The sequence below is a fragment of the Mesoplodon mirus genome, assembly GCF_964341445.2.
Source record: "Mesoplodon mirus genome assembly, chromosome: 8".
Taxonomy (NCBI): Eukaryota; Metazoa; Chordata; class Mammalia; order Artiodactyla; family Ziphiidae; genus Mesoplodon; species Mesoplodon mirus.
In genome coordinates this window covers 45347885-45372718 of record NC_138984.1, presented here as the reverse complement: position 1 = coordinate 45372718, position 24834 = coordinate 45347885, and the positions used below count along the sequence as shown (strand labels likewise).

The window sequence follows — 24834 nt, the reverse complement described above, 5'->3', positions numbered from 1 at the left end:
TTTTTATATGATTAAGAGCAGCAGAAGAAAACTCACTAAGATTAATGGTTCTCTCACACTAAGACTAAGTTCTCTCTGTACTACCATGTTCAAATAAAATATTATAAATAAGATTTAGTGATAAGATTGTATCTTTTGGGTCTTTCTAGAAGATGGACCATACTTGTTAATCTTTGGCAAGTGGACTGCCAAAGGGAGAATTGGCTTTTGCTCTGTTTGCCCAGTCCCAGAATGTTAAAATGCGATTTTTAAAAGGAAATCATTTTTCTTTTATTCTCCCTTAGAATATAGTACAGTAGAATTTTTGTAAAATTTGTACTTATTTTAAGAAATGACAGATATCTCACAATGCATAAAATTCAATATATATCATGCTATACAAGAGAAGTTTTGATTTATCAGCTCTATTTCAAAATATTGAAAGAAAAATATGTTGAAACAAAAGTTGAAGTTTAATGAAGCTGTGGAGTTTCCTATTATTCATTTGCATAATCAGTAATCTAAAATTCTGTTTAAAAATTAAAACTTTTTCTCTTTTCTTCTCCCTGATACCACAACCTAATTCTCTGTTTTATGTGTTCAATAAGATTCTGGGGTAACTCTATTACCTGTTTTCCCCAATAATGTCATATTTTACTCCCAGAGATACAAATGAAATGTATCTTAATATGTAAGAATTCAAAACCTATTACCTTGAGTAACATGACAAATGAAGTAAGTTAAAGATAATGCATGTCTCTCTTATTTCTAGGATATTTGTTTAAGAGCAGGCTATGCGTTAACCCTTTTTGCCTTCAATAGTCACTTTCAACAATACTTAATATTGGAAAGTGGAATAATGACCATATCAACTTTTGAACCTTTTCTTGAATCAACATTTGAAACTGAAAAGGCAATGGCAGCTTTTCAGGTATAAAATTGAAGGTTAAAACTTCAAATCAATATGTCTTTTTAGTGAAAACTGAAAAATTAGAAAAAACTTTGGATCTGGAAAAACGTTTACTGCTTTTGTAAAATTCACAGTATTTTTTACACCAGTCCCTTCCTCACCTCATAAAAACTCCATTATCTATGAGGATTTCTTCATTTATATAGAATTTTACAAGTCACAAGGTGCTTTTGTCTTTATATCTCATCTGATGCTTATAACAACCCTATCAGATTGATAGAAATATAGTATTATTTTCATCACCCCTATTTTACAAGGAAATAGGTAGAGAAACATGGTAGTATCCAAGACAAGTTTTCTAAATGCAAATCTTTAGCTGATCATCTAATTCTTCAACCATGTAGACAACCTTATGTATCTGGATTCTTCCTGCTCTTATTCTTTTTTTCTATCCTATGACCTTTAGAAGTATTTTCTATCAACCCATACTTCAACAATGCAAAAGTTGCAAACATTGTAGAAAGAAAAATATGGCCTACGATGGTCACTGCAGTGATCAGATAGGGATATGTACTCTAGGTCCTCCCCACACAGCTCGCTTCTCATTGAATCATACCAAATTACCCCTCTCACTTTTCCAAGAAGTATCCCCTCAGAAATAAAAGGTTAATTACAGAAGCTGAGTAGAAAATGTTTAATGATTCTATGCCTCTTTTTTGTTTTTAGATTATTATATTAGCTAAAGTCATTATAGATGTGGACCACATTACTTTGACTGCAAGAGGTGTTACTATTTTAGTTGATAGTCTATATTCAGTTCATTCCACTACTATTGTCTTGACAGGTAAGAAATAACTAGAAGCTAATCATATCCACCTAAAACTATTTACAAAAAATTTTTTTGGTAACCTGAGCAATAATAAAATAATAAGCCTGATATTCTGTCACACAGTTTGAAGAATGAACTCATATAAGTCTACATGGAACTCCAGAGTTAAGGCTACATGGAACAATGAAAGTCTACTGTGCACCCCAAATAGAACCTTTCTAATTTCCTAATTACTTTTTTGAACTCCTAATTACTTTTTCCAGAATGTAAGATGAGAATTCAACTATGAGCTACCAACAACAAAATTTATACACTGATTTATAATAATACTGGCAGATTTATACTGATAACCTCTGTCTGGTTTCCTTTTGACTAATTGTGCATATTTGTCTAATATTTAAGAGTTCTCTATGTTGCTAGGCAATATAGCAAAGCAAAATGGCCCAACAGAGTTCTTGACATAGTTAGTGCTAATTGTGTGACTATGTCTATCTAGACCTAACTCTCCAGATGATCAATACATTAGTTCTCTTGATCTATCATGCTCAATACAACATAAAACAATATCAAAACGACAGCCATATGGAGTGACAACTACCAAAAACTAAAGTATTTGTTTTTTTAACTGAAATGGATTACCGAACACAGTGAAGGAATCTCCACTTGCTGCCATAAAATTACATTTTTATGGAGTGTATTTACTTGGCATGGAAGGTAAATTCAAGCAAACAAAAACTTTCTGATGAAAACTATCTAGGAAAAATACATGTTTAAAAGAAGTTATTAAATATATTTTAATCTAAATAACGTTCTTAATTCAATGTCGTAGTAATTCTATGACTCTGAAAAACAACTGTAGTGGGTTTCAATTTTACTCCACAAACTCTTCTGTGCAAGAAATGCCATATTATTCTAGCTTTCAAATATTAATTTTCCCAGGCTGGTAGAAACAATCTCAAAAATTATTGGGCTTTCTCTGCACTCCACCATTGGAGTCATATGCATCTCCAGAGCCATATGCATGTCTAGGGTATCTCAAGCAAAGCCAGATATTCAGGCCTCAGGTATAATGTAAAATAAATGACATGCTCAAGTCCAAGTTGATATGGTTTCCAGAAGATGTTCCAAAAGCATAAAATTTTGCAGAGACAGATTTCTGTTGCCAAGTGTCCAGTTTTCCTATGTACACCACTTAGCCATTCTTCACTCAAAGCTCCTGCTATCTCTGTTTTAGTCTTAGATTCTCTGCCCTTCCCCATTGGTTCCCCATTTCTTACTCCCTATCTTTAAAGACTCCTGTGTCCCTTCCCCCCTAGCATAATGCCTTCTATAAACTCAGGCTTTTGAAAATGTAAGCCTGAAAGAAAGGTTATCTTTAGACAATTTTTGCTCTAGGCCATACAACCCAGCCCTCCTCCTCCTGAGGCAATAAATACAAAGGGCTTCCTGGCTTATAATGGAGGCTGGAAAAAAATACAAGGAGAACAAAAACTCAGTTAATACCTTAATAAAGTATCCACCCACAAATGTAAAAATACATTTATATCTTAAAATTTGTGTTACACCTATTCCAACACAGCAACAATACTGTGAAAGAATATCACACGAAAGCTCTAAAAATAAAACACGAATTCGAATAAAACAATCTTAAGTTCGTAGCTGCACATTTATTTAATTACTAGATCACTTTATTACTTCAATCTCAAAACATTTCTTTTTATGGCAAGAACTTCAATGATCATAAACTTCAATAAGTAATACATTACTTGGTTTTAAAATACCATTAAGCTCTGAACTCAAAGCCATCTGAATTGCAAAAAGGACATTAAATTTTCTTACAGTAGTTCAAACATTATGTTCATAGTCATTAAAACAAACAAACCATAAAAGCTCAAAACAAAATATATTCTGAAGCCAAGAGAAGAAAACCTCTGATTTTTCAAAATTCCCCACTCTTAAATAAACCTATTTAACTTTTACTGTTTGTGACAGAAAACCAAACCAGAATTTTGGGGAAAGTTTATTCTACATTTAACACACATGCTTTTTCTCAGCAGGTCTTCATTAATAGAAATGTCTTGTGACTTAAATCTTTTTAAAGATTTTTTTGATGTGGACCACTTTCTTTTTTTTTTTTTTTTTTGCGGTATGCGGGCCTCTCACTGTTGTAGCCTCTCCCGTTGCGGCGGAGCCGGACGCGCAGGCTCAGTGGCCATGGCTCACAGGCCCAGCCGCTCCGCGGCATGTGGGATCTTCCCGGACCAGGGCACGAACCCGCGTCCCCTGTATCGGCAGACTGACTCTCAACCACTGCACCACCAGGGAAGCCCGATGTGGACCACTTTTAAAGTCTTTATCGAATTTGTTACAATATTGCTTGTTTTATGTTTTGGCTTTTTGGCCGCAAGGCATGTGGGATCTTAGCTCCCCGACCAGGGATCTAACCCGCATCCCGTGCATTGGAAGGTGAATTCTTAACCACTGGACCGCTAGGGAAGTCCCTCAAACCTTTTTTAATACTTTAATATATGCAAGTGAATGAAAGCACAGTATATCAGTTTATACCAATTAAATAACACAGGCATTTTTTTTCTTGTTTAATTTATAGGGAATTTAATAGCTACCCTGGCTCATTCTAGAGCTGGTATTCCAGAAGCATTTACCACATTAGGGACAATCCAACGGCTCTGCTATCATTTGTACTCAAGGCAAGAAGAGGTAAAAAAAAAAAAAAAAAAAAAATTAATTAATTTGAAAATAGAGTATTCTAAAATATAATTTGCCTCTCTCTCACTTCTGCAGGCTAATTTCTCCACAGGTTGAGTCTCATATAATAGTTCATATTACTAACTCAAAATTTGATTATTTTTCTAGTACTACATTTGCCATTCACAATTCTGGTTTCCACAAAATGTGCACATTCATTTTAACTTCAATCTTTAAGATTCAGTCTACAAATAAGTACATGGATGATACAGAAATTTATAATTATTTATAAAATATTTTATATTTTATAATTAAAATCATTGTCATTTCTATGATTATTTGTAGTGAATGAAAGTGGAATCCATTGGAAAATTTTCCTTACCTGCCAAACAGGGTTAGAGTGAGGGCACCTGAAGACCAGGCTGGCCATAGTAGTGTTTTGCCTCTAAAACACTACTACTACACATAGTAGTGTTTCCTTTGCTTTTCCCACAGGGTCTGAGGCAGTATTTCTCCAACTTTAGGGTACAACAGAATCACCTGGAGAACTTGTTCCACCATAGACTGCTGGGCACCATTCACCAAGTTTCTGATCTAATACATCTGGTGTAGGCCCTAGAATTTGCATTTTTAACAAGTTCCCAGAAGCTGAGGCTGCTGGTCCAGAACCACTGTTCAAGGTGTGGAAGATTTTTGGGCATATACAGCAGTCAGATGCCAGTGTAAAGACCACTATGTCAACCTTCTGATACCCTGCATGGGCCTGGTTTATGTTCCTTTCTTTGACATTTCTTATGCCACCATGAACAGATTCTTCTAAGAACTTCCCAGGGATATACTTTTATTAATTATATGAACAACCTAATTGCTTCAGAGTCAAATGCAGAGGGTATTTCCTTCAAAGAAATAATTACTTTTTCTGGAGTCCCATGGCCTGATACTTGTGCTTGTTTCTTTGGTTTTGCCCTGGAAAATTGAGTTGCTTCCCTGTGCGGCTTATTTTTAACTTACTTTTATGCTATACTCTCTAACTTGGTTTCCTATATTGCAATCACCTGTGCAGTTTTGAAAAATCCTAATGTTCAGTTCAATGCACCCCAAAGTAATTAAATCAGTTTCTAGGGGGTGGAATACAGACATGATTTTCATAGTTATCCAGGTGATTCCAGTGCACAATGAAGACTGAGACCTACTGTCTTAGTTCAAACTCAAAGGTTCTTACTCGGGCTGCCCATTAGAATCACCTGTGGCACTTTAAAAACAATACACAATGCTAGATTCTACTAAGAGAGTCTGTATTTAGTTGGTGGGCTTTTTTTTTTTTTTTTAAACTCCCGGTGATTCTAAAAATGCAGTCAGGACTGAGAACAACTACTAGAAATCAATGGCAATTGACAGCCTTCCCTAAAAATATTGCTGCTATGCTTCTATCTATAGAGTGCCATCAGTTGACATACATATTTGCTATACATAGCTACAGAGACTTTCCTATGAAATATTTAATGAGAGCACTGGGTTAGATATTTTAAGAACAAAGCTAAATGGTTAAGGAGAAATTGTTTCCTCTTCATTTAGGTTCGCATGGCTTGCTCCAGTGCTCTTGGCTACTTAACTTACAATGCAAATGCTTTCCGAATCTTATTAAAGGAATGCAGGAATAAGCCTAATCAGTTCCTTCATATAACAAAGAATATCAGCAGAGATGCAAGTATAAACCCAGCATTTTTAAAGGAATTTCAAATGCAACAAAGAGTGGGACTTCCTTCTTTAAGGTATTGTTTCTATATTTGAAGTTGCAGTAGTAAAATTACTGAGAGGAATTTTTAAGGAAGTTTAAGGAAGATCAAACACGGGGAACTGTTCTTGTTATGAATCTATGCATTGTAAAACAAAGGATACACTTCATTCTAAATGTCCACTGCCAAAGCCTGTTTTAATTCCGAGTTAGCAACAGAATTGTAAGTGCAGACAAGAATACAACCTGATCTTGGGGATCCTGTCTGGCCAGGATTATTCATCCACGTTTCAGAAAAGTTTCTGGAAGACTGGTTGCCTCCAAGTCTGATCCAGGAAGCCATTTTTTTGTAGACTGGAGTATATTTGAGAGCTCTGAGGCAACCAGGAATGTCACTATGACCTTGGCATCAAATGGGACTCTTAGACTTGATCCAAAGCTAGGCCAAATTCCCAGGGCAGAAACAGGGCTAAATCAGACCCTGTGGTTCAAGTTATGGCAAAGTTTGCCAGGCATTTATTCAGACGATTTTGCCTCAGTGTTGTAGTTCTATCATGAACTTAAGTTTCTGAAAAAAGAGAGAAGAGGAGAGTCTCCTTACAATGGACATATTTTCTTTTCTTCTGTAATTGTAGCTGAATGACAAGTCTCTGCAGATAGTGCTATTTACATATAGGAAACAGAACTACTCAAGATATGTTATTAACTCTACAATAATAGAAGAGAATAGGACCCAACAGTGTATCATGGTTCTATAAGTCAATTTTAAGTATAGAGAAAAATGAGTATATCTTCAGAGTCACTTTAATCTGAATTCTTTGAAAAACTGAAAACCCCAAACTGATTATCTAATTTTATATAATAAGCCAGGGAAAACTAAATTACAATTGCTTTAATTGACAATGTTAAAAGAAATATTTACCAGTTCAAAAAATTAATTTAGTTTAAATAATGGAAGTATTATTTTACAGTCACTCCCACAGCTAGCCCATACGGCAACTTTTTGGGAATTAGAAAAAGATGCCCCTTCCTCAGTACACTTTACTGCCATCCCCTGGAAAATGGTTGTAGTAACCATACAAATCTATGACTGTAAGGTGAATGGCACCCTCTGGAGTTGTGAACGCTCAACTTTCAGGATTATAAGCAGTAACAAGTGGTCAGTAAACTTATAGGAATGGCTACCAAGAGAGGTGGAACTGGTAAGCAAATAACAATTACTCCCATAACTAATAATAATTCTATGCACTCTCCTTAGAGCATTTACATAGACTATTCCCTTTAATTTTCATAACAATCCTATAAAGGAATTTGATTTAAATGAAACTATGGGAAATGCACTAAAAGATTAAGTTCCACAAAATATTCCTTGATTCCACTACTGGAAACCTAAAGTAGATTGATTTTGGTTGGGATCACAACATCGTTGTTTTGGAGTATATTCCACTTCTCTATTCCCACACCCCTATTCAGCCCCAAGAATGGCAGATTAGAAGAGTCTTTGGACATATAAATTTTGAAGTATGTAGAGAGCCATAATTTTACTGTTAACTGACCCTGCATGAAAGTACTCTGAGCCTAACAGTAGCTAGTTTCACGTGACCCTATAGTCATGAAGTTGGCCTATTGAATAGATTGGGCCCGTGCCTCAGTAAAGTTGACAACAGCAAATGTTCCTCATCAAATTAACCAGGAACACATTTGTGATAAGCAGTTTTAACATTTTAACTTTAATCAAGACTTAACATTTTATTACCAGGGAAATTGTGTAATACCATATTTATATGTTACATGTACAGGATGATGATTAAAATAATACTTCTTTTAAAGCCACACACATCATATTAACTTAGGTATACCTTGTTATTCTTTGGCTTGAAACATTTCATAGGTATTACATTGCTTTGAAAATAAAGTTTAAATTTTCTCTTATTCTTAATACATAAAATGACCTGATCTTTATTCTCCAACCTTATCTCCCATCATGTCTCCAGATACCTTTAATTCCAATCACACCAGACTACTTAGTGCCCTTTGAACTTGCCATGCTGTTTTATAGTATGTAATTTTTCATATCCTATTCCCTCTACCTGGAATACCCGCCCCCCCCCCACCTCATCCATTTAAAGACCTATTTTCTTCAGAATCTAACTGAAGTGTCTCTTCTTCCATGGAGCTTTCCCTGATCACTTCAAGCAGATTTACTCTTCCAAATGTTTTGGGTGATAAGCGAGTCAACGAGTGACAGAATATAAAACACCTACAGGTAACATGCATAGTTAGTACAGGTAACGTATAAATTAGACCATTAGGCACTGAACATGGTACCTGGGTGTACGAAGTCTTTATATATATCTAGTTTTTGTGATAAAAATGTTTTCCTTTTAGTCTGGAGAAAAATGGAGGGCCATCCATAATTCCTGTCTTTAAAAAAGGTAATTGATTTTTCTTTTATACTTTCTAGCCCTGACACTTTATAATTGTTCATTTCTAAGAATTCAAAATGTAGGGACTATCAAAAAAATGTTTACCTGTATACTTATGCTTTTCTAATTCTATATATCTAAAATATCTTCCCATTTACAAGCCCATGTTAATCATTTCTTTTAAGGCTTCCCTAATAATATCACTTGACAGAAATCCCTCTTTGCTTTTTCCCACAAGACATGCATAGAAGTCATTATTGAAACAACATGTAAATATGACTTTAATTACGATCTTGCTATTATTCTGTTTCATGTACAACTTGTCTATCTTATAAGTTCTTAGGGCAGAGACCACAGTTTCCACTGATACTATGTACAGTTTTATACAAAGTTGGCAGATGATGGCTGAGTGGCCTAGGTCTGCGAGATCAGAGTCTAGATCTTATAATGTTACTCATCAATTCCTATCAGACATGTAATGGGGAAAATAAATTACTTACTGGTTTTATGTATATGCTTAGTGTTTGTTCATGTGTGCATAGTGTAGGACCAAAATCAGTCTTACTTGGTATATTACCTTACTGTCAAAAGCAAAAATAGAACCTTTTGAAATCAAGATCACTTTGCTGGAGTCACAAATGGAAAGAGAGAGAATAAGAAAAGAAAAGGAGAGGAAAGAACTTCATTTATTCAGGGAGATATAAGGGAAGCTAAGCATGTGTGGGAGGCTATTATTTCTGAATATCATGGGTAGAAGAACGTCTGGTTTTTGTATAGCTTCTTTAGTGTAAGAGTAATTTACATAAAAGAATAAAGCCAGTTCCATTATTCCTTCACTTTAATATTGGTTTCTGAATAACAATATGTATACCAGTATCGGTCTGATAAAGTTTTCACAAGTTTGTAGTAACATAAGAAAAAATAAGGACAATCAAATTTCTGATAAAGTTAATTTCATTCAAGTAAAGTCCTCCATTTTGAGATATAATGCCTTTTACACTTTCTATTGACATTAAAATATTCCTTCTTTTACAAAACGGTGTTTAAAGTAGCTGGCATTTATTCTTTCACTAGTGCAAACTTGGCATAATAAAAAGTTGGCAACTGTATATTGATCCCCACAAATTTTTGCACTCTGGCATTTGAAAGTCTGGAAGCTACTGATCTGTTCTCTTAGTATGTTTTAGTGATGTGAAGAAAACAGAAATATATAGAACTAAAAGCAATGAGACTATACCTAGGGCTCTTAGGCTTAAGAAAGAGACACTTAATTGTGGCTCTCTAATTTTTAGGGAAAGAGCACCGAAGAAAATTAAAACCCAAAATTCAACCAAGAGATTCTTTGACTTTTATACCTCCTGTAACTAACTTCATGGGACTCTTCAAAACAAAACAGACCACTGTTTCTCACAATATTTTTTCCTTTTCACCTGCAATTTCATCAGATATCACAACTGTATCAAGACCAAGAATAGTGCTTTTGAGCCAACTTGGGAAACATGTACAGAAAGCTAATCCAGAGCCTGCAGAAGGCTAATTAAAAACCTTTTAGTGTAAAAGGACTCCTGAGCAATCTTTTAAATTTTTTTATTTTTAATTGTGGTAAAATACACATAACTGAGTAATCTTTTTGAATGGAAGTTCTTGATATTGATGCTTAACAAATTTTCCTTAGCATGTCTACTGGAATTTAACATCAGGTCAGAATTATGGTTTCAAAAAATAAGTAGAATTTTCTATAATCGAATGCCTGCACTTAAAACTATTAAGATATAGCAACTGACACAAGTGGCACAATTAGTGTATATATCAAGTGTTAGAAACATTTTAAAATAAGAAACATTTTTAAATTGGTATGCTGGACTAAAAAGACCTGATTCAAAGTAGGCTACATGTTAACACTCACTGTACTACCTTAAGGTATTCAATGATAAATACTACAGGTACACAAGTCTTCTAAAATCTGAAATGTATATTTTTAAAAACATTTTACTAAAAAAAAATTTGAAATCATTTCCCATCAAGCACAAAAGTATGGCTAAAAAGTGTGGCCACCACTGTTGACCATTCTCCATACGTACAGAGTATCTTTGGTTTGCAGCTGGAATAGATGACATTCTTTGTGGCTTAGAATCATGTGATGTCTTTGCCCAACCAGTATTGTTTCCAGTAGGTGCAAGTTTTGTTTTTTTTTTTTCGGTACGTGGGCCTCTCACTGTTGTGGCCTCTGCCGTTGTGGAGCACAGGCTCCGGATGCCCAGGCTCAGCGGCCATGGCTGACGGGCCTAGCCGCTCCGCGGCATGTGGGATCTTCCCAGACCGGGGCATGAACCCGTGTCCCCTGCATCGGCAGGCGGACTCTCAACCACTGCGCCACCAGGGAAGCCCCAGTAAGTGCAAGTTTTGATGTATGTCTGCTTCTCATATTTTTACAGCAGCAAATGGATTTGATATAAAAGCTAACTAGGTTTCAGTGGGTCCTTTAAAGAGCCACCGTTTTTCTCTGTCCATTTTGCTCAATTGTCTCTATAGTCTACCTGGGCTGCAGTGAACACATACATTAATTAGCTGTTATTTTCTCCAACATGCCTTAACATAACAGTAATGATGGTGGTGACTGCAGCTACAGGTACTCAGGGCTTTCTGTGTGCTATAGTCCAAAGCCTGTGCTCTTAACCACTGTACAATAAGAGACCACTTTAATCTTCAAATTCGATTCAAAATTATCTTAATAGCTCTGAGTCACAACTTCCTGGTGGAATTCTGAGAAGAATGGCATATTTATCCCTAGAAAGGGATAAATAATTCAAATGATACAAACCTGTGTCATTTATTCAGCACTGTTAAGAATTCATATCATTGGAAACATTAAGCCTCTGTAGACATTCAAAAAAAAAAAAGCCTTTAGACAGCAAACTCTGAGCTTTGAAACTGGCTTCAGGTGGTTTCAAAGTGGATGATCAGGGTTTTTTTGCATTCAGTAACATAGACATTTCCTGAGTATCTTGGCCTAGCCGGACCATCCTACCACGCTTAAAACTTTACAGTATTTCTCCTTAAGTACAGCCCCAAAATACAGATTACTTTTATTACCCTGCACTTTCTTTTTATTTTTAAAAATTATACATAAGATGAGAAAGGCTTCAATATACAGAGAGTTTCAGCAAATTGCCTGCCTCTTACCTGTACTATAAGCTAACTCTGGCACACATGCTTGCCAATATAGAGTTCAATGTTTCTCCCTTTCTCTTCCTTTCTTCTGGCTAAATACTGAAAGACCTAAATATATGGAATGCTTCCAGAATTTGCTTGTTTTCTTTATCTGTAGTTTACCTGATTTATATCGTGAACTTAATTTTGACATGTGTGTTTGTAGCATCTGGAATAGTTTTGATACTTAGAAATTTTAAGAACTTAGATTATAGATATTCCTATTTTATGAAATCTGTGATGGTGGGAAAAAATTTTGGTCAATTTTCTTCCATAGTTTATATGCACTCTTATTGTAACAGCTAAAGGAAATACACTTTCTGTGAATTTAGATTCACATGATACAGAATACAAATCCAAATGTAAAAGGTGAATTCACAAACTAATAGTTTCTTCTAAATTATAGTTACAAACCAATTATATCATAACTGTACCTCAACATCAAAGAATGTAAGCTTTATAAATGTTGCTATTTCTATATGTTCTCTCATATAAATTATATTTCCAGGATAAAATGGAGGATCATAAAGCAATATCCTATGATCACAATTCTAGAAAAAAGAATTACTTATGGAATTTCCCAAAAGGGAAGGTCACCTTAAGGAAGGATTAAAATAAGAAATTTTTTCATTCTAGATTTTTATCCTTAACCTTTAGTTTCTCAATAAAGCAAGCCACTGATTAGAAAATTAACAATTTGATCCAGTATGGATGATGTAACATAAATCTCTACTAGCAAAATCTCTCAAAGGACATTAAATAGTTAGTAGCATCATCCTTATATTCAAAGGACAGTACATTCAGTTATTTTAATCTGGGCAGAAAAAAAGTCATGAACTGTTATGATATCTGCAGTAAAAGTCAAAGTCAAAGGACATTATCCAAAAATAAAACAGCCCCTTTCACCTCATATATTTTCACTGATTAAATATAGTTTCTAAAATAATGAATGTGGGGCTTCCCTGGTGGCGCAGTGGTTGAGAGTCCGCCTGCCGATGCAGGGGACATGGGTTCGTGCCCCGGTCCGGGAAGATCCCACAGGCCGCGGAGTGGCTGGGCCCATGAGCCATGGCTGCTGAGCCTGCGCATCCGGAGCCTGTGCTCCGCAACAGGAGAGGCCACAACAGTGAGGCCCGCATACTGCCAAAAAATAATAATAATAATAATAATAAAATAATGAATGTGAATATATGTGGCCAACTAAAAAGTACAACATACACTCGAGGGATTACTTGCATGTCATATTTCTTAAAATCCCATTTTAAGAAATGTATAGAAATCCCATTTGCTCCAGAGAAGATACCAAATAATATATATATTTTTATAATTACTAACATATGTTCTTTTGTTTTGACTTAGAATTCTTGAGTTGACATGACTTTGACCTGGCTACCTTTCTAAAATTGCTCTATCATTAGAAAAGTCAGGCTAATGTATCCTGATATGAAAAAGGGGGGTAAAGATCTATGCCTGTATAATATGGGGCCAGGATTTAGCAGAATTGCTATATTTTTTCCAAGGTTTTTCTTTCTACTTGCCAATATCAGTATATTCTTTTTCCCACAAGATGTTTTATTTGGTTTTTTATAATAATAAAAACCCTATACTCCCTTCTAAGACTATAACATATTATTATAGTCTCTCAGAAGAGCAGGTTAAACATCAAACATAAAAAGGATAACAAAGAAGTCTTGATGAACAATTAGTATTATATATTTGATATAAAAAAAAATCAAAACTTTACTACTACCTTTAGGGATTTTTTTGAAAAGCAAAAATCAAATCTTCATTTTTAATCGTGGTACTTTTATGGCAGCTTCTCCAACTTCTTTTGATATATCTGCTCCAAGAGGACATCTGCATCAAAATCAGACAAATCACATTACTTCAAATTATTTTATATTATTTGTTTACTGATCTGTTACTAGCTCTGCAAACTACCTGCTTAGTATTCTGACAAACAATATATGTATCTAGTGTATAAGTGATTATATGTGATGGTGGTTCTTGAACACATAAAAATACAATAGGACCTCAAACCAGAATAATGGGTGAAGGAAGGCTAAAAATCTAAATTGGACAATTTATTAAAACCACTTTGAGGTATAATTGACATGTTAAAAGCTATAAATATTTAATGCATACAATTCAATGAGTTTGGGGTTGAGATGTTTTTGAAAGAGTTCTCTCTCAAATACTGTAAATAAATAAAAACTTGAAACAGAAATATCAAAAAATTGCCTTATAATGCTCTACAAAGCTAACAGGGTAAAAACAGTTTACCATACAAAGTCAGACCTGCATTTATTCCAACTTCAGAAATTCTCCAGGTTTCTACCATTCTTCTCTGAGGTTTCAAAAGCTAGCTTGCTCCTTTTCTACCTTCCTTTGTCACTGGTGGCAGGAGAGGTCTTAGATCCTACCCTCTTTCTCTGTTCTTCCTCAATAAATACTTTTGGCCTCAGATTTCTGCTTTTGTACAATGTTGCCCTATACAAGGCTTCAAATGGACCCCAACCTAAAAAAAGCCATCATCTCCAGCCTCAACACTGCCACAAGAAGGCAGTGTTGGATCAGATGGTAGATTCTACCTGAGGCTAGGCCATCAACTTAAGGGATTCTTTCTACTAGTAGTTTAGTCACTACTAACTAAACTCTGTTCATTTATGATCAGCCTTAATAGTCTATGGTTCACATACGTATAGTTATGTATTAAAATGCTGAAAAGTTTAAAACAGCAGATGAAACACTCTTGAAAACAGAATTATGTTAGATTATGAAACATAATCATGCTTTACTGTTTTTACTATTCCAGAATTAGCTTAGACCAGAACTTGATAACAAATTGAAAAACTGTGCTACTCCTAGGAACTTTGATTTGGGAGAGGAAATAAGGCTTGCAGAAAACAGCTATCTTTTGGCCATTTCTCAGCTGCCTGTGGAGAAGTATACTCACAACCCAGTCTCACACCTGAATGCTTTTTGCACATTTTCCTTAAGTTTCCAGCACGGCAGCTGATGCTGAGATGGTCCTAACACTGCAAAAGTCCAGGTCATGGACATGGTTTCCATTCTGGTCCCCAATGAGGGAATTCATCATCCTTACCCACTGCCTGTTTCTAACTTATGATTTGTCAACATTTATATAATTTAATGCTATAACAAAAATATTTCTTATAAGGTATCTAACGCTTAGGTTAGATGAAAAAAATTAATGTACTCTTTCTTCAAGTACCACCAGAGTGTCAATGAAAACCTCAAATGTAAAAGCAAAATCCAGGCTTTGACTTTTACAGTGCAACTTGCATAAAGATTATGAATGGTACCACGTACTTTGGCTCATAGCGGATGCCTTCTGTGCTGTGTAAAATGCCCAAGCCAGCACGCAATCTTTCAACACCATTCCTAAATAAGAATCAATAAAAATAAAATAACTAGCCCAAGATTTAAAGGAAAAAAATTTAGCATGATGAAATGGCAATTAATATTTACATAATTATGAGTGAAGCACAAACATCCATGGCTTACCACGCAATCATAATGCCGTTGTCAGTGCACAGTCTGGGAGGAGGACACAACAAAGTGCATTGTGTTGCATCTGTCACGATTTCCAGAGCTTTTCGGATATGTAAGTTACTTGCAACGCCTCCAGATGCAACCTGAAAAAGTTGAGAAAACCAAAATGAACAAATATCACACATGAATATGAGCTAAGCTGTGAGCTAAACCTGGGGGAAGTACCAGCATTATACAGTAAGACAATATCACATTTTGGTAGGTGGGTAATGAGCAAGTGATATATCTATATAATAAACATCTGCAAAAGAAAGAAAAATCACCAAAAATTTCAATATTACCATATGATCACTTTCATTTTTGTACATTTTCTTCTAACCCTTTTCTCATTACAATCATAGTACAGTATTTTAGACTCTGCAGTTTTCACTTAAAAGCATTTTTTTCATTTTATTACATAATTCTTAAACTATTACCTTTGATATTTGTGTAATATTCCATTTTGTGAACCTACCATTTAAATATTTTTCTCGCTTTACAATTTTCCAAAGAATGAAGTTTAAGATACAGTTACACAGGAAATTTATCAAGGCTTTTAAGCACATTTAAAGGGATTTCATCAAAGGGACATAAATCTGAAGGAAACAGCCTATTTTTCCTTCAATAATGACAGCGGTTATACTGCATTTTGTTTCATACTGTAAACCCTCTTTTAAATTCAATAAGATGCAGCCTTGAACTTTTTTGCCACACAGGCTATACAGATGTCCTATAAAGCTGCCAGGCCTGTACAGGGATTGGCTGTTAAAAGTTTTGTTTTTTAAAATTATTATTTATTTTTGGCTGCATTGGGTCTTCGTTGCTGCACGTGGGCTTTCTCTAGTTGTGGCAAGAGGTCTTCTCATTTTGGTGGCTTCTCCTGTTGCAAAGCACGGGCTCCAGGCGCACGGGCTCAGTAGTTGTGGCTCACGGGATCTAGAGCGCAGGCTCAGTAGTCGTGGTGCACGGGCTTAGTTGCTTCGCGGCATGTGGGATCTTCCCAGACCAGGGCTCGAACCCATGTCCCCTGTGTTGGCAGGCGAATTCTTAACCACTGCACCACCAGGGAAATCACAATGGCTGTTAGTTTTTATTCTACGTGATTTCATACTGTCAGGGATAGCATATGGCATAAAGATCTTTTCATCCTATGCTTAGGGTCAATTAATCTCTGGGAAGAAAAGTAACATACTGTAAAGGATTACTACTATTCTAAAATTACAAAACTTACCAGTACTGCATTACTTTGACATAACAAGTCTCTCTGCTTGCAAAATAGGATAGCACGATGTGTTCTTTTTGCAATGTGGCAGGCTACTGTGTGCTGTACTGCAGCAGCAATATCTGCAGCTGAAGACAGGATTTGCCCCTTCTCAATACCTGCAGGAATGAGCAGGTATTTTTAGGTACAATCCAGTACTACTTATTTGTCCAACTTTACTAATTAGAAATATACCTTCTTCTTTTTCCTTTTGCATTATCATCTTATCAATAATGTGATGAAGTCCAGAAAAAGAAAAATCACAATTTTTAGCACGTTGCATGGGAGGTTTGAAATCAAAATGCAATTTATTTCCCTGTTTGGCCAAATGTTCTATAGCCTTCCCACCACTCATAGTGGAGCACTCTGGATGTTTTATTAAAGAAAGTCTTCTTGCTACCTATCAAAAACAAACAAAAATTTTTGTAATGTCATGAAACTGTACATTTTGAAACCAGTGTGCAAAGGAAATGAATTTTACCCTGGGTGAATAAGACATGCAATACTTTTACAAACATGGACCAGAGCTGGTGGTCAGTCAAAACAGACAATCTTGCTGTTTCTGACAACCTGGTCAATAGTGGCCAATCACTGCCTTCCTATCTACTTTTGCTCTTCTACTGGGGATGGAAAATAGGTTTGAAAATGACAATGATTGCTTAATGATGAACTTCAAAAATAAGAACCTGTCCTATTTCTTCCAATCATTTCAGCTGTTGGCAACAGGTTTTTTGTATAAGGCAGTAGGCTTTAAGATTCTAAAACAAAGGAAAAGAAATCTGCTTGCCAGTGGTGTCAGCAATTATAACATTTAATAATAGAACTTTGTGCATCTTTAATGTCCTTATGTTATCTTTATATATCCTCTTATTTCACTTTTTAAAGGTACATTACACTTCACAAAGCACTTTCTTTCACATATATTATGTTATTTGATTTAAAAAAGTGTATATACAAACTATTTGGGATATATATATATATATATATATATTTTATATACTGATGTAAACCTCATATCATTTTATTCGGAATGAGTAAGAAGGGATCTTTTATAAAATTATGTACTACTCTTTTTTTTTTTACTACTGCACATAATTTTTTTCAGTCTAATATGATATTACTCAGAAATATTTAGATGAATAGCAGTAGTGTATCTATTACTATTTAGCTGAAACAGACACCTTAACAAAAAAGAATAGAGATATTAATTCTTAAATAATTACCTTGTCAAGCATGTCACCTGGCGCTATATCCAAAGACTTTCCAAGAAGCAGAAAATCTGAAACTCCTCTAACTAATGCCAAAAGACAATGACCTCCTGAAATCAAAAGAACTAAAAAAGGAAATTCTACTTTATTTGTCAACCTAATAGTAAGGGCATGAGCCTCCATATGATGAATGGGAATGAAGGGCTTTTTTAACTGGTCTACCAGTTGTAAGCTAAATGATAAGCCTACAGCCAAGCTTAAAGCAAGTCCTGGTTTTATGGTAGTTGCAATTGCTGAGAGTTCACTTGGAGAGACTTTACTGGCAGAGAGAGCTTCTTGCACTATGCGTTGAATATTTTCTCTATGAAGCTGTTGAGCTACTGGAGGAATAATCCCACCTGTTCTGAAAGATATAAAAAAACAGCTTTTTATAATTTTAAGATTGTAAAAATAGAGAAAGAAAAAGTATATATTATGGCTGCAGGCATGTTTTCAAATTAACCATTATATAGCTAAACACATTAGTAAGTCAAGTATTTTCAAATTATGTGTGCCTTATAATGTGCAGTACATTATAAGAACTCACCATGCAGTGATTAAGGATGTTATTTAATGTCTCTGACTTTTCAAAACTGTATACAACAAACTCCTATGGATTTGTTTCTTGATAAATGAAATCACCAAAATAATTTTGAGAAGCATTCTAAGGAAGGAGTCTTGAATAAGGAAAGGACAGGATAAAACTGGATTTTAGGAAAATTAATCTATCTGACTGGAAGAAAAGAAATACTAACAGAGAGAAACACGAAGACAGTTTTGTGAAGAAGACGAGTTTATTTTTAAACACACTGCACTTGAGCTCATGGTAGGACGGCAGACAGCTTGAAATCCTGAAATAAAGTTTGAAATCCAATCTTTAATTGGATTGGTAATTTTGATTTTTGGTCCATGTAGGACAAGCAGTGGATGACCACTCCAAATGTCAAGAATAAAGAATTAGAAGGCAAAGTTGTTAGCAAAAAATCTGCCAGCAATGTGACTGATCAGAGAGGCAGAGCACAACTATAGAGGGTCTGCAAGATGTACCTCTAATCCCAAAAAAAACGTCAAAGATTGATGTTGTAGGATCCATATACACGGCATTCAAGGAATATTTAATAGTTAAAATATGTACTGTGTCAGTCAATGAGGGCAATATTTAAAAGAAATGATCTTATTTCAACACATCCATAATATAATACCATTCAAAGTGACTTTTTCTCCTATATTCCTCAATTCTGTTAATGGCATCAATAACCTCCTAATCACTTGGGTTTTTCCAGGCTTATCTTCATCTCTTTTCTTTCTCTTACTTTCCACATTTAATTAAGTTTATCACCATTGATAAGGTCAGCACTGTCCCACTGCCACCACCAAGTTCGAAAAGCTCTCATTAACTCAGTCTATTCAAAGCCTTCTAACTGTACTTCCCTAGATACATTCTCTGATCCTTGGAATTGTTCTATATGGTGTTGCCAGAAAAAAAGCACAGTGCTGACATCATCACTCACCTACTCAAAAGCTTTTACTTTCTTGGAATTTGGGAGACTTTAAATCCAAATCCTCTCCCTCCTACTCATTTCTTCCTCCTCCCACTTGCCTACTCCCCTTCCTTCCTGTGCCTCTTCTATGTATTATCTTCTAAGGATTATGCTAAGCATCAGAGACAAAAGAGATGAATAAGACCATGGCTTTATTCTCAAAGAATTAATTATGATTAATAAAATCAATTAATTAATAAATAATAATTTGTGGACAGTATGGAAAGTGGATGATTAAAGAACAAAGCTAATAAAGAGGCAGTGAAACCATTTAGCCTGAAGACTGGAGCCAAAAGAGTCCAGGCAAGAGACAATAAGGGGTTGAACTAAGTGGAAAGTGGGAGGAAAAGTTTCAAGAAATATTTAGGAGGTAGATTTACTATGACTAGATGACTGATTTGGATACAGAGTGGTGAGGGAGAAGTCAAGATTGTCCTTCAGGTCTCTGGCTCGAAAGAAAGAGCTCCTCTTCCAAGCAATCCTCTATTATTGCACTTTCCATGCTGTTTTACAATGACCTATTTACCTATCTGCCTTCTTCACTTATTTATAGTAGTAAGAGAAGTACTGTTGTTACTAGTAATAGGTAGGTTTTTTCGAGCCCTTGCTATTTGTCAAGACTGCACTAAGTGCTTTAAAAGAATTCACATTTAACCTTCACAACAATATTATAAGCTGGTTGTCATTATTATCCCCATTTCACAGATAAGGACATTGAGACATAGAAAATGGTGCAAGGTCTCAAAACCAGTCAGTGGCTGAACCAGAATGTAAACCACTTTATATGGTAAGCTGCTCAGAGGAAAGGATCATATATATGTACCCACAGTGCCTCAGATGCTGCCTTGCAATTGTAGGTATTTAATAAATGATAAGATGTGCTGAGGAGATGGTACCAAATAGCTTATTTACCTATATATTCCTCTCAAGTGACTCATGCGCTAGCTAAACTGTTTGTCCAGTACTTTCTCACCTCTTTGCCTTTGCCAGTGATGCTCTCTCAGCCTACAATATTCTTTCCATCCTCTTTCATTGAAGGCCTAACTATCTCTCAAGGCCACTGACCCCTGCAACATGTCAGGTGCTATGCTGGGCACTAGGCATAGTGTAGCGGTTAATACAGACGCAGCCCCTGTCACCATGGAGCTGAGAGTCTATTGGGGGAAAGACTGTACATAAGTAAACAAACATAAAAATTATGAAAAGAATTATGAGGAAAATATGCAGGATATGGTATATAGAATAAACAGGGTGGGAGTACCTAATTTAGATTAAGTGGTTAGGGTAGGCCTTTCTGTGCAGCTAACATTTACATGTTCAAATGTCCAATACACCCCAAAATAATGAAAGGACTGTAAAACTGAGGCATGGTAATAAGTTATTGTCTGCACTACTTCTTTGATACTCACTTTATGCTGCCTTGCACTGCTAACTTTCCTTGTAGGTCTACATACCATGTCTCAAAGATTAGGTTAAGCTTCTTAAAGGCAAGGGCTTGCTAGTATTTCACTGTGCCTTATTAAGACCTAACACAGTCCCTTTCATATAATATGTAACCATCAGAGGCCTACTCTGCCTCTTCACGTATACTATTTCTAATATTCTGTATTATTTCTATTATGCACCCCACAATCCTATAAGGCAGGTATTATCTTTCCCATTTTATGGATGTGAAAACAGAATCAGAGAGGATCAGGAACTTCCCAAAGTCAGAGCCAATACCAATCACTAATTCATGATTCACACACAGGTTTGTGATCTCAAAACACCAAACTTTTTCACTATTCAGATGTTGTAAATTAATGGCTTGAAGGCATATCTGAACTGTATGGTATTTTAATATATTTGAATTACCTACTAATTTTTAAAATCTGCGAGATATTACCATAACATTCTGGATTTCCATTTTCTCTTGAAAATTCTGATAATCAAATAACATAAGGCCTACATTCTTGCATGGCAACAACTGGCTGGAGCTGAGTAGTGACCTCCTATAGATATTTTCCACATTATACCCAGCCCACCTATTTATGTAACCTGCCTGGTGGCCCTCTGGAAAAATCTGAGTTTATAAACCTGGCACCATTCTGTGCTTTAATACAACAGTATATTATTATTTAAGTACCAATATTAATTATATGTGTAAATGTGAATAGGATTTTCTTTTGCAGTGATAAACACAGGCTAGAGGTCAGATCATACTTTCCTAGGACTTCAGTTGAGACCATGGAACATACAGGTGGACAAAAGAGGAAAAGGCATGAGGGGAAATCATGGATAAATATTGGAGTTTAGTTTCCTTTTGGCAACAGGATTAGCTAAGGTTGAGACCTTATTGTGGAGCTCCTTAAACGCCAGGTTGAGGGGTTTAAGGTTTTCTACAGCAGTTATTAGAAACTTTTGCATGAAAGAAGAAATTAGTTCTTAAAATTTAACTTTTATATGTAATAAATACCAAAAAAATTATTTCATTTTATTTTTCCAAAAAAAGTGGAAACTACCAAGATAATGTCTACTCACTTTAAATGAACTTCGGTTTGGGAATGTATTGCTTCTCCCAAAACATTTCCAGTTTCATCCACCACAGCAGCTGCTGTATCATCACAACTGGTTTCAATTCCCAAAACTAGTTTATGAAGAAATAGCTTTCCAGGATGAAAATTAAAACTTCTTAGAAATTCATACATATTCCTTTTTGATGAATTAGAAAAAACTCCTGCTGTCTTATTCAATATTAGCATATTTACTGTATAGATAATTCCTGGAAAAGAATTAAACAAACTATTATTTGGAACTGACATTAGCCACTAGCCCATTCAGTAAAGCAAAATTCCAAAAACTTGGCTTATTTTTCAATATATAGTTTTATAAAAATTTAGGAAAGTTTTGTAAAAGTTAGCAAAAAATTTTAGTCTGTAGAAATCTGTTAATATAAGTAACAGTATGAATGAATATAATGCTCTTTAAGAGGGAAAACGGGAGGTTAGATGTAAAATTTTTATTATTACTATTACTTGCATGTTGTTCTTACCAAACTATTGATTATTCTTTATAAAACAGCTAATGTTACAGTACAACAGCTGCATGGATAGTCTTTTGAAAAGTGCTATTCATTTTTTTATAGCTAAAATTAAGACAAAATGTGGTTTAAAAAAAACAGTCAAACAATAAGGGCAAAATGGAACTGATGAAAATCAATGCATTCCATTTCCTAGAAACATCTTTCAAAAGAAAAATTTAATCATTTGGTCGGAAAACAAGAGTTCACATAAAACACAAAGTAAGATTTAGTCGTTTAAGTTTAGAAACAAGTGTTCTCATAAAGCTCATCTTTTTTTTTCTTTGCGGTACGCGGGCCTCTCACTGTTGTGGCCTCTCCCGTTGCGGAGCACAGGCTCCGGACGCGCAGGCTCAGCGGCCATGGCTCACGGGCCCAGCCGCTTCGCGGCATGTGGGATCTTCCTGGACCGGGACACGAACCCGTGTCCCCTGCATCGGCAGGCGGACTCTCAACCACTGCGCCACCAGGGAAGCCCTCAGAAAGCTCATCTTAAAAAAGCATCTCAGCTAAAATGACCGTAACCTAATACCTATTTTATCCACTAATTACAATTGTTTGAATTAAATCTCCATTTTTGCCACAGGTTTATCATAACAGGGATCTCCCCAAATCCTCTTTGGCCCCAATAACAGCAGTCCATCATTAAAGCACCCTGGTTTTTTCACACTGCCAAATATCTAGTCTCATGCCCCCCAAATCACCTGTTCTAGAACCTTCTAGATATTTAAGTAGGCTCTTTCCCTATCACACTAATGGACAAAATGGAAAAAAAATAAAAGAGCGAATATTGGAACTTTTATTGCTCCATAGGAGCAGAGGGCATCCAGGGATTAGAGATAAGCGACCTATTCAGAGGACCCCTGCAGAAGATGCAGCCCCAACAGACGCGCCACGAGAAATTAGACTTATAGTCACTAAATCCAGCCAAGGAGGCTTGTGCGAAGCCCTCCTCGTTCGGGCCAGGAAGGATCCCAAGCGAACCCTGGGCACTTGGCCAGCGCTGGTCTCTGTCTGCTCTAAGAAGGCGAGGGACTCTGACTGGAACCGCTTTTCCAGGCGCGCGATAGCATCAGTGGAGAGAGGGCTGAGCAGTTTCACCCACCTTCCTCGTGAACGACAGTAACTAGTACTCGTCTACTTTCCGCAGCAAAGCCGATCGACCGCCCTTTCCTAGGCGCAAGGAAGCCCGAACCTGTCGCCCCGGAAGTGATGTCATCAACACGGTCCCCGCGTCCCGTCGCCAGGGTCATCTGGTATTCCCCTAGAGGGCGTCACTCTTCGAATAAATATTAGCACAAAGGCTCTCATTCCCCAGATCGTGCGCTCAAGCAATTCTCCCAGATTTGTAGGTAAGACTTCTATAAGGTAACACGGCTAGTGGCTGATCTAGTGGAGACTGAGCACAGATTCGACTACATAACATTTAGTTCTAAACACTATGCTACATTAAAAGAAAAAAATTTTTTGCCTTAGGCTGGAATTTGGACACCACTGTGAGAAAAGTGTGTCTTTGCTTACTCTGGAGGTAAAGTATGTACTTCAGCATAGTATGTACTCCTATTCTTTACCTCCTTCAGTCTTTTTTTGTTTTTATTTGTATGTGAACTTGTTACCATTTGAATGGATTTATCCCAATCTGTTTTTCTTCCCTGCTAGGCGCTAAGATTTTACTGAACAAGGACTTTATAAATGCAAAGTTGGACAGGGCTGGCACATGTATCTGCGCCTTGCATGGTGTGAAGTTCTTGGTATGAGGTAGGGAAGTCACAGTTTTGGTCTAGTGGCAGATGTGTAATTCATAATTTCCAGATATGTAAATTTATAATTATCAGGACATTAGTAAGAATTTTTAAGGTAGAACTTACGTTTATCAAAAATTTCATTTATGTGACAATAATAACCATAATTAACAATAAAGTGGCACTTACTATGTGCCAGGCACTGTTGCAGATTAATTAATCCTCACAACAATCGCATGAGGTAGTTACTGTCCTCATTTTGCAGATGAGACAACTGGACCACAGAGTTTGGGTGATTTGCAGGTTACACAGCTGGTAAGTGCAGAGCTAGTATTAGAAGTCAGGCTATCTGCTCTGGAGTCTGTTTTCTTAACTGACAGAAGATTAAATAGTTCATATTTTCCCTAGGATGTGCTGTTGACCCAAAAGAGGAAAAACGAAAACTTAAGACCTAAAGGTTAAGAAAAAGTAGTCATCCTGATTGCATATGATAGGTCAGGAGTTATTTTCTTATACACTGTGATCTATTCTGAACAAAAAATCATTCCCGTCTGGCATTTTCTTGCAACTTGAATTACTTTGTTCCAGTGCTCTCCTGTGCTGTCAAGAGTTATCCCTGTTGTGTTTGGTAGTAT

The 24834-nt window shown here is 35.9% G+C and overlaps 2 protein-coding genes across 5 annotated transcripts in view; one reads left to right on the top strand and one right to left on the bottom strand.

Annotated features, from left to right (window-relative positions):
• The window catches only part of ANKAR (ankyrin and armadillo repeat containing), a 79291-nt gene extending 68655 nt beyond the window's left edge, over positions 1-10636 (top strand). Inside the window, exons 19-24 of the mRNA XM_082630135.1 lie at positions 752-910; positions 1616-1733; positions 4327-4436; positions 6000-6196; positions 8548-8594; positions 9878-10636. Coding sequence (XP_082486261.1) covers positions 752-910; positions 1616-1733; positions 4327-4436; positions 6000-6196; positions 8548-8594; positions 9878-10122 — 876 coding nt within the window. The 3' untranslated portion in view covers positions 10123-10636. The remainder of the gene's footprint in view (positions 1-751; positions 911-1615; positions 1734-4326; positions 4437-5999; positions 6197-8547; positions 8595-9877) is intronic.
• On the bottom strand, positions 6343-23869 carry OSGEPL1 (O-sialoglycoprotein endopeptidase like 1). Of its 4 annotated transcripts, none has more exons than XM_082630139.1 (9): positions 23563-23869; positions 21920-22160; positions 17835-18222; positions 16807-17011; positions 16582-16730; positions 15324-15454; positions 15129-15200; positions 13546-13652; positions 6343-6727 (listed from the first exon to the last, which is right to left on the bottom strand). In XM_082630139.1, exons 1-8 carry the CDS (start codon positions 23708-23710, stop codon positions 13574-13576), a joined length of 1413 nt encoding a protein of 470 aa, XP_082486265.1. In that variant the 5' UTR covers positions 23711-23869; the 3' UTR covers positions 6343-6727; positions 13546-13573. The 4 variants fall into 4 exon arrangements, with proteins under 4 accessions (XP_082486265.1, XP_082486264.1, XP_082486267.1 ...); XM_082630138.1 differs by lacking the exon at positions 6343-6727 and adding an exon at positions 10779-11461; XM_082630141.1 differs by lacking the exon at positions 6343-6727 and adding an exon at positions 10779-11461 and having other exon boundaries at positions 16807-16834.
• Between the last annotated feature and the right edge of the window lie 965 nt (positions 23870-24834).

What these genes read in the sequence shown, in the direction of transcription:
- OSGEPL1 (XM_082630139.1), bottom strand. Translation starts at nt 23,710, where the DNA reads ATGACCCTGGCGACGGGACGCGGGGACCGTGTTGATGACATCACTTCC. An exon ending in CAAACCGAAGTTCATTTAAA is followed by an intron (nt 18,223 to 21,919) that starts GTGAGTAGACAT and finishes TATATCTTTCAG; the next exon opens with AACAGGTGGGATTATTCCTC. An exon ending in CAGGTGACATGCTTGACAAG is followed by an intron (nt 17,012 to 17,834) that starts GTAATTATTTAA and finishes TGTTTTTGATAG; the next exon opens with GTAGCAAGAAGACTTTCTTT.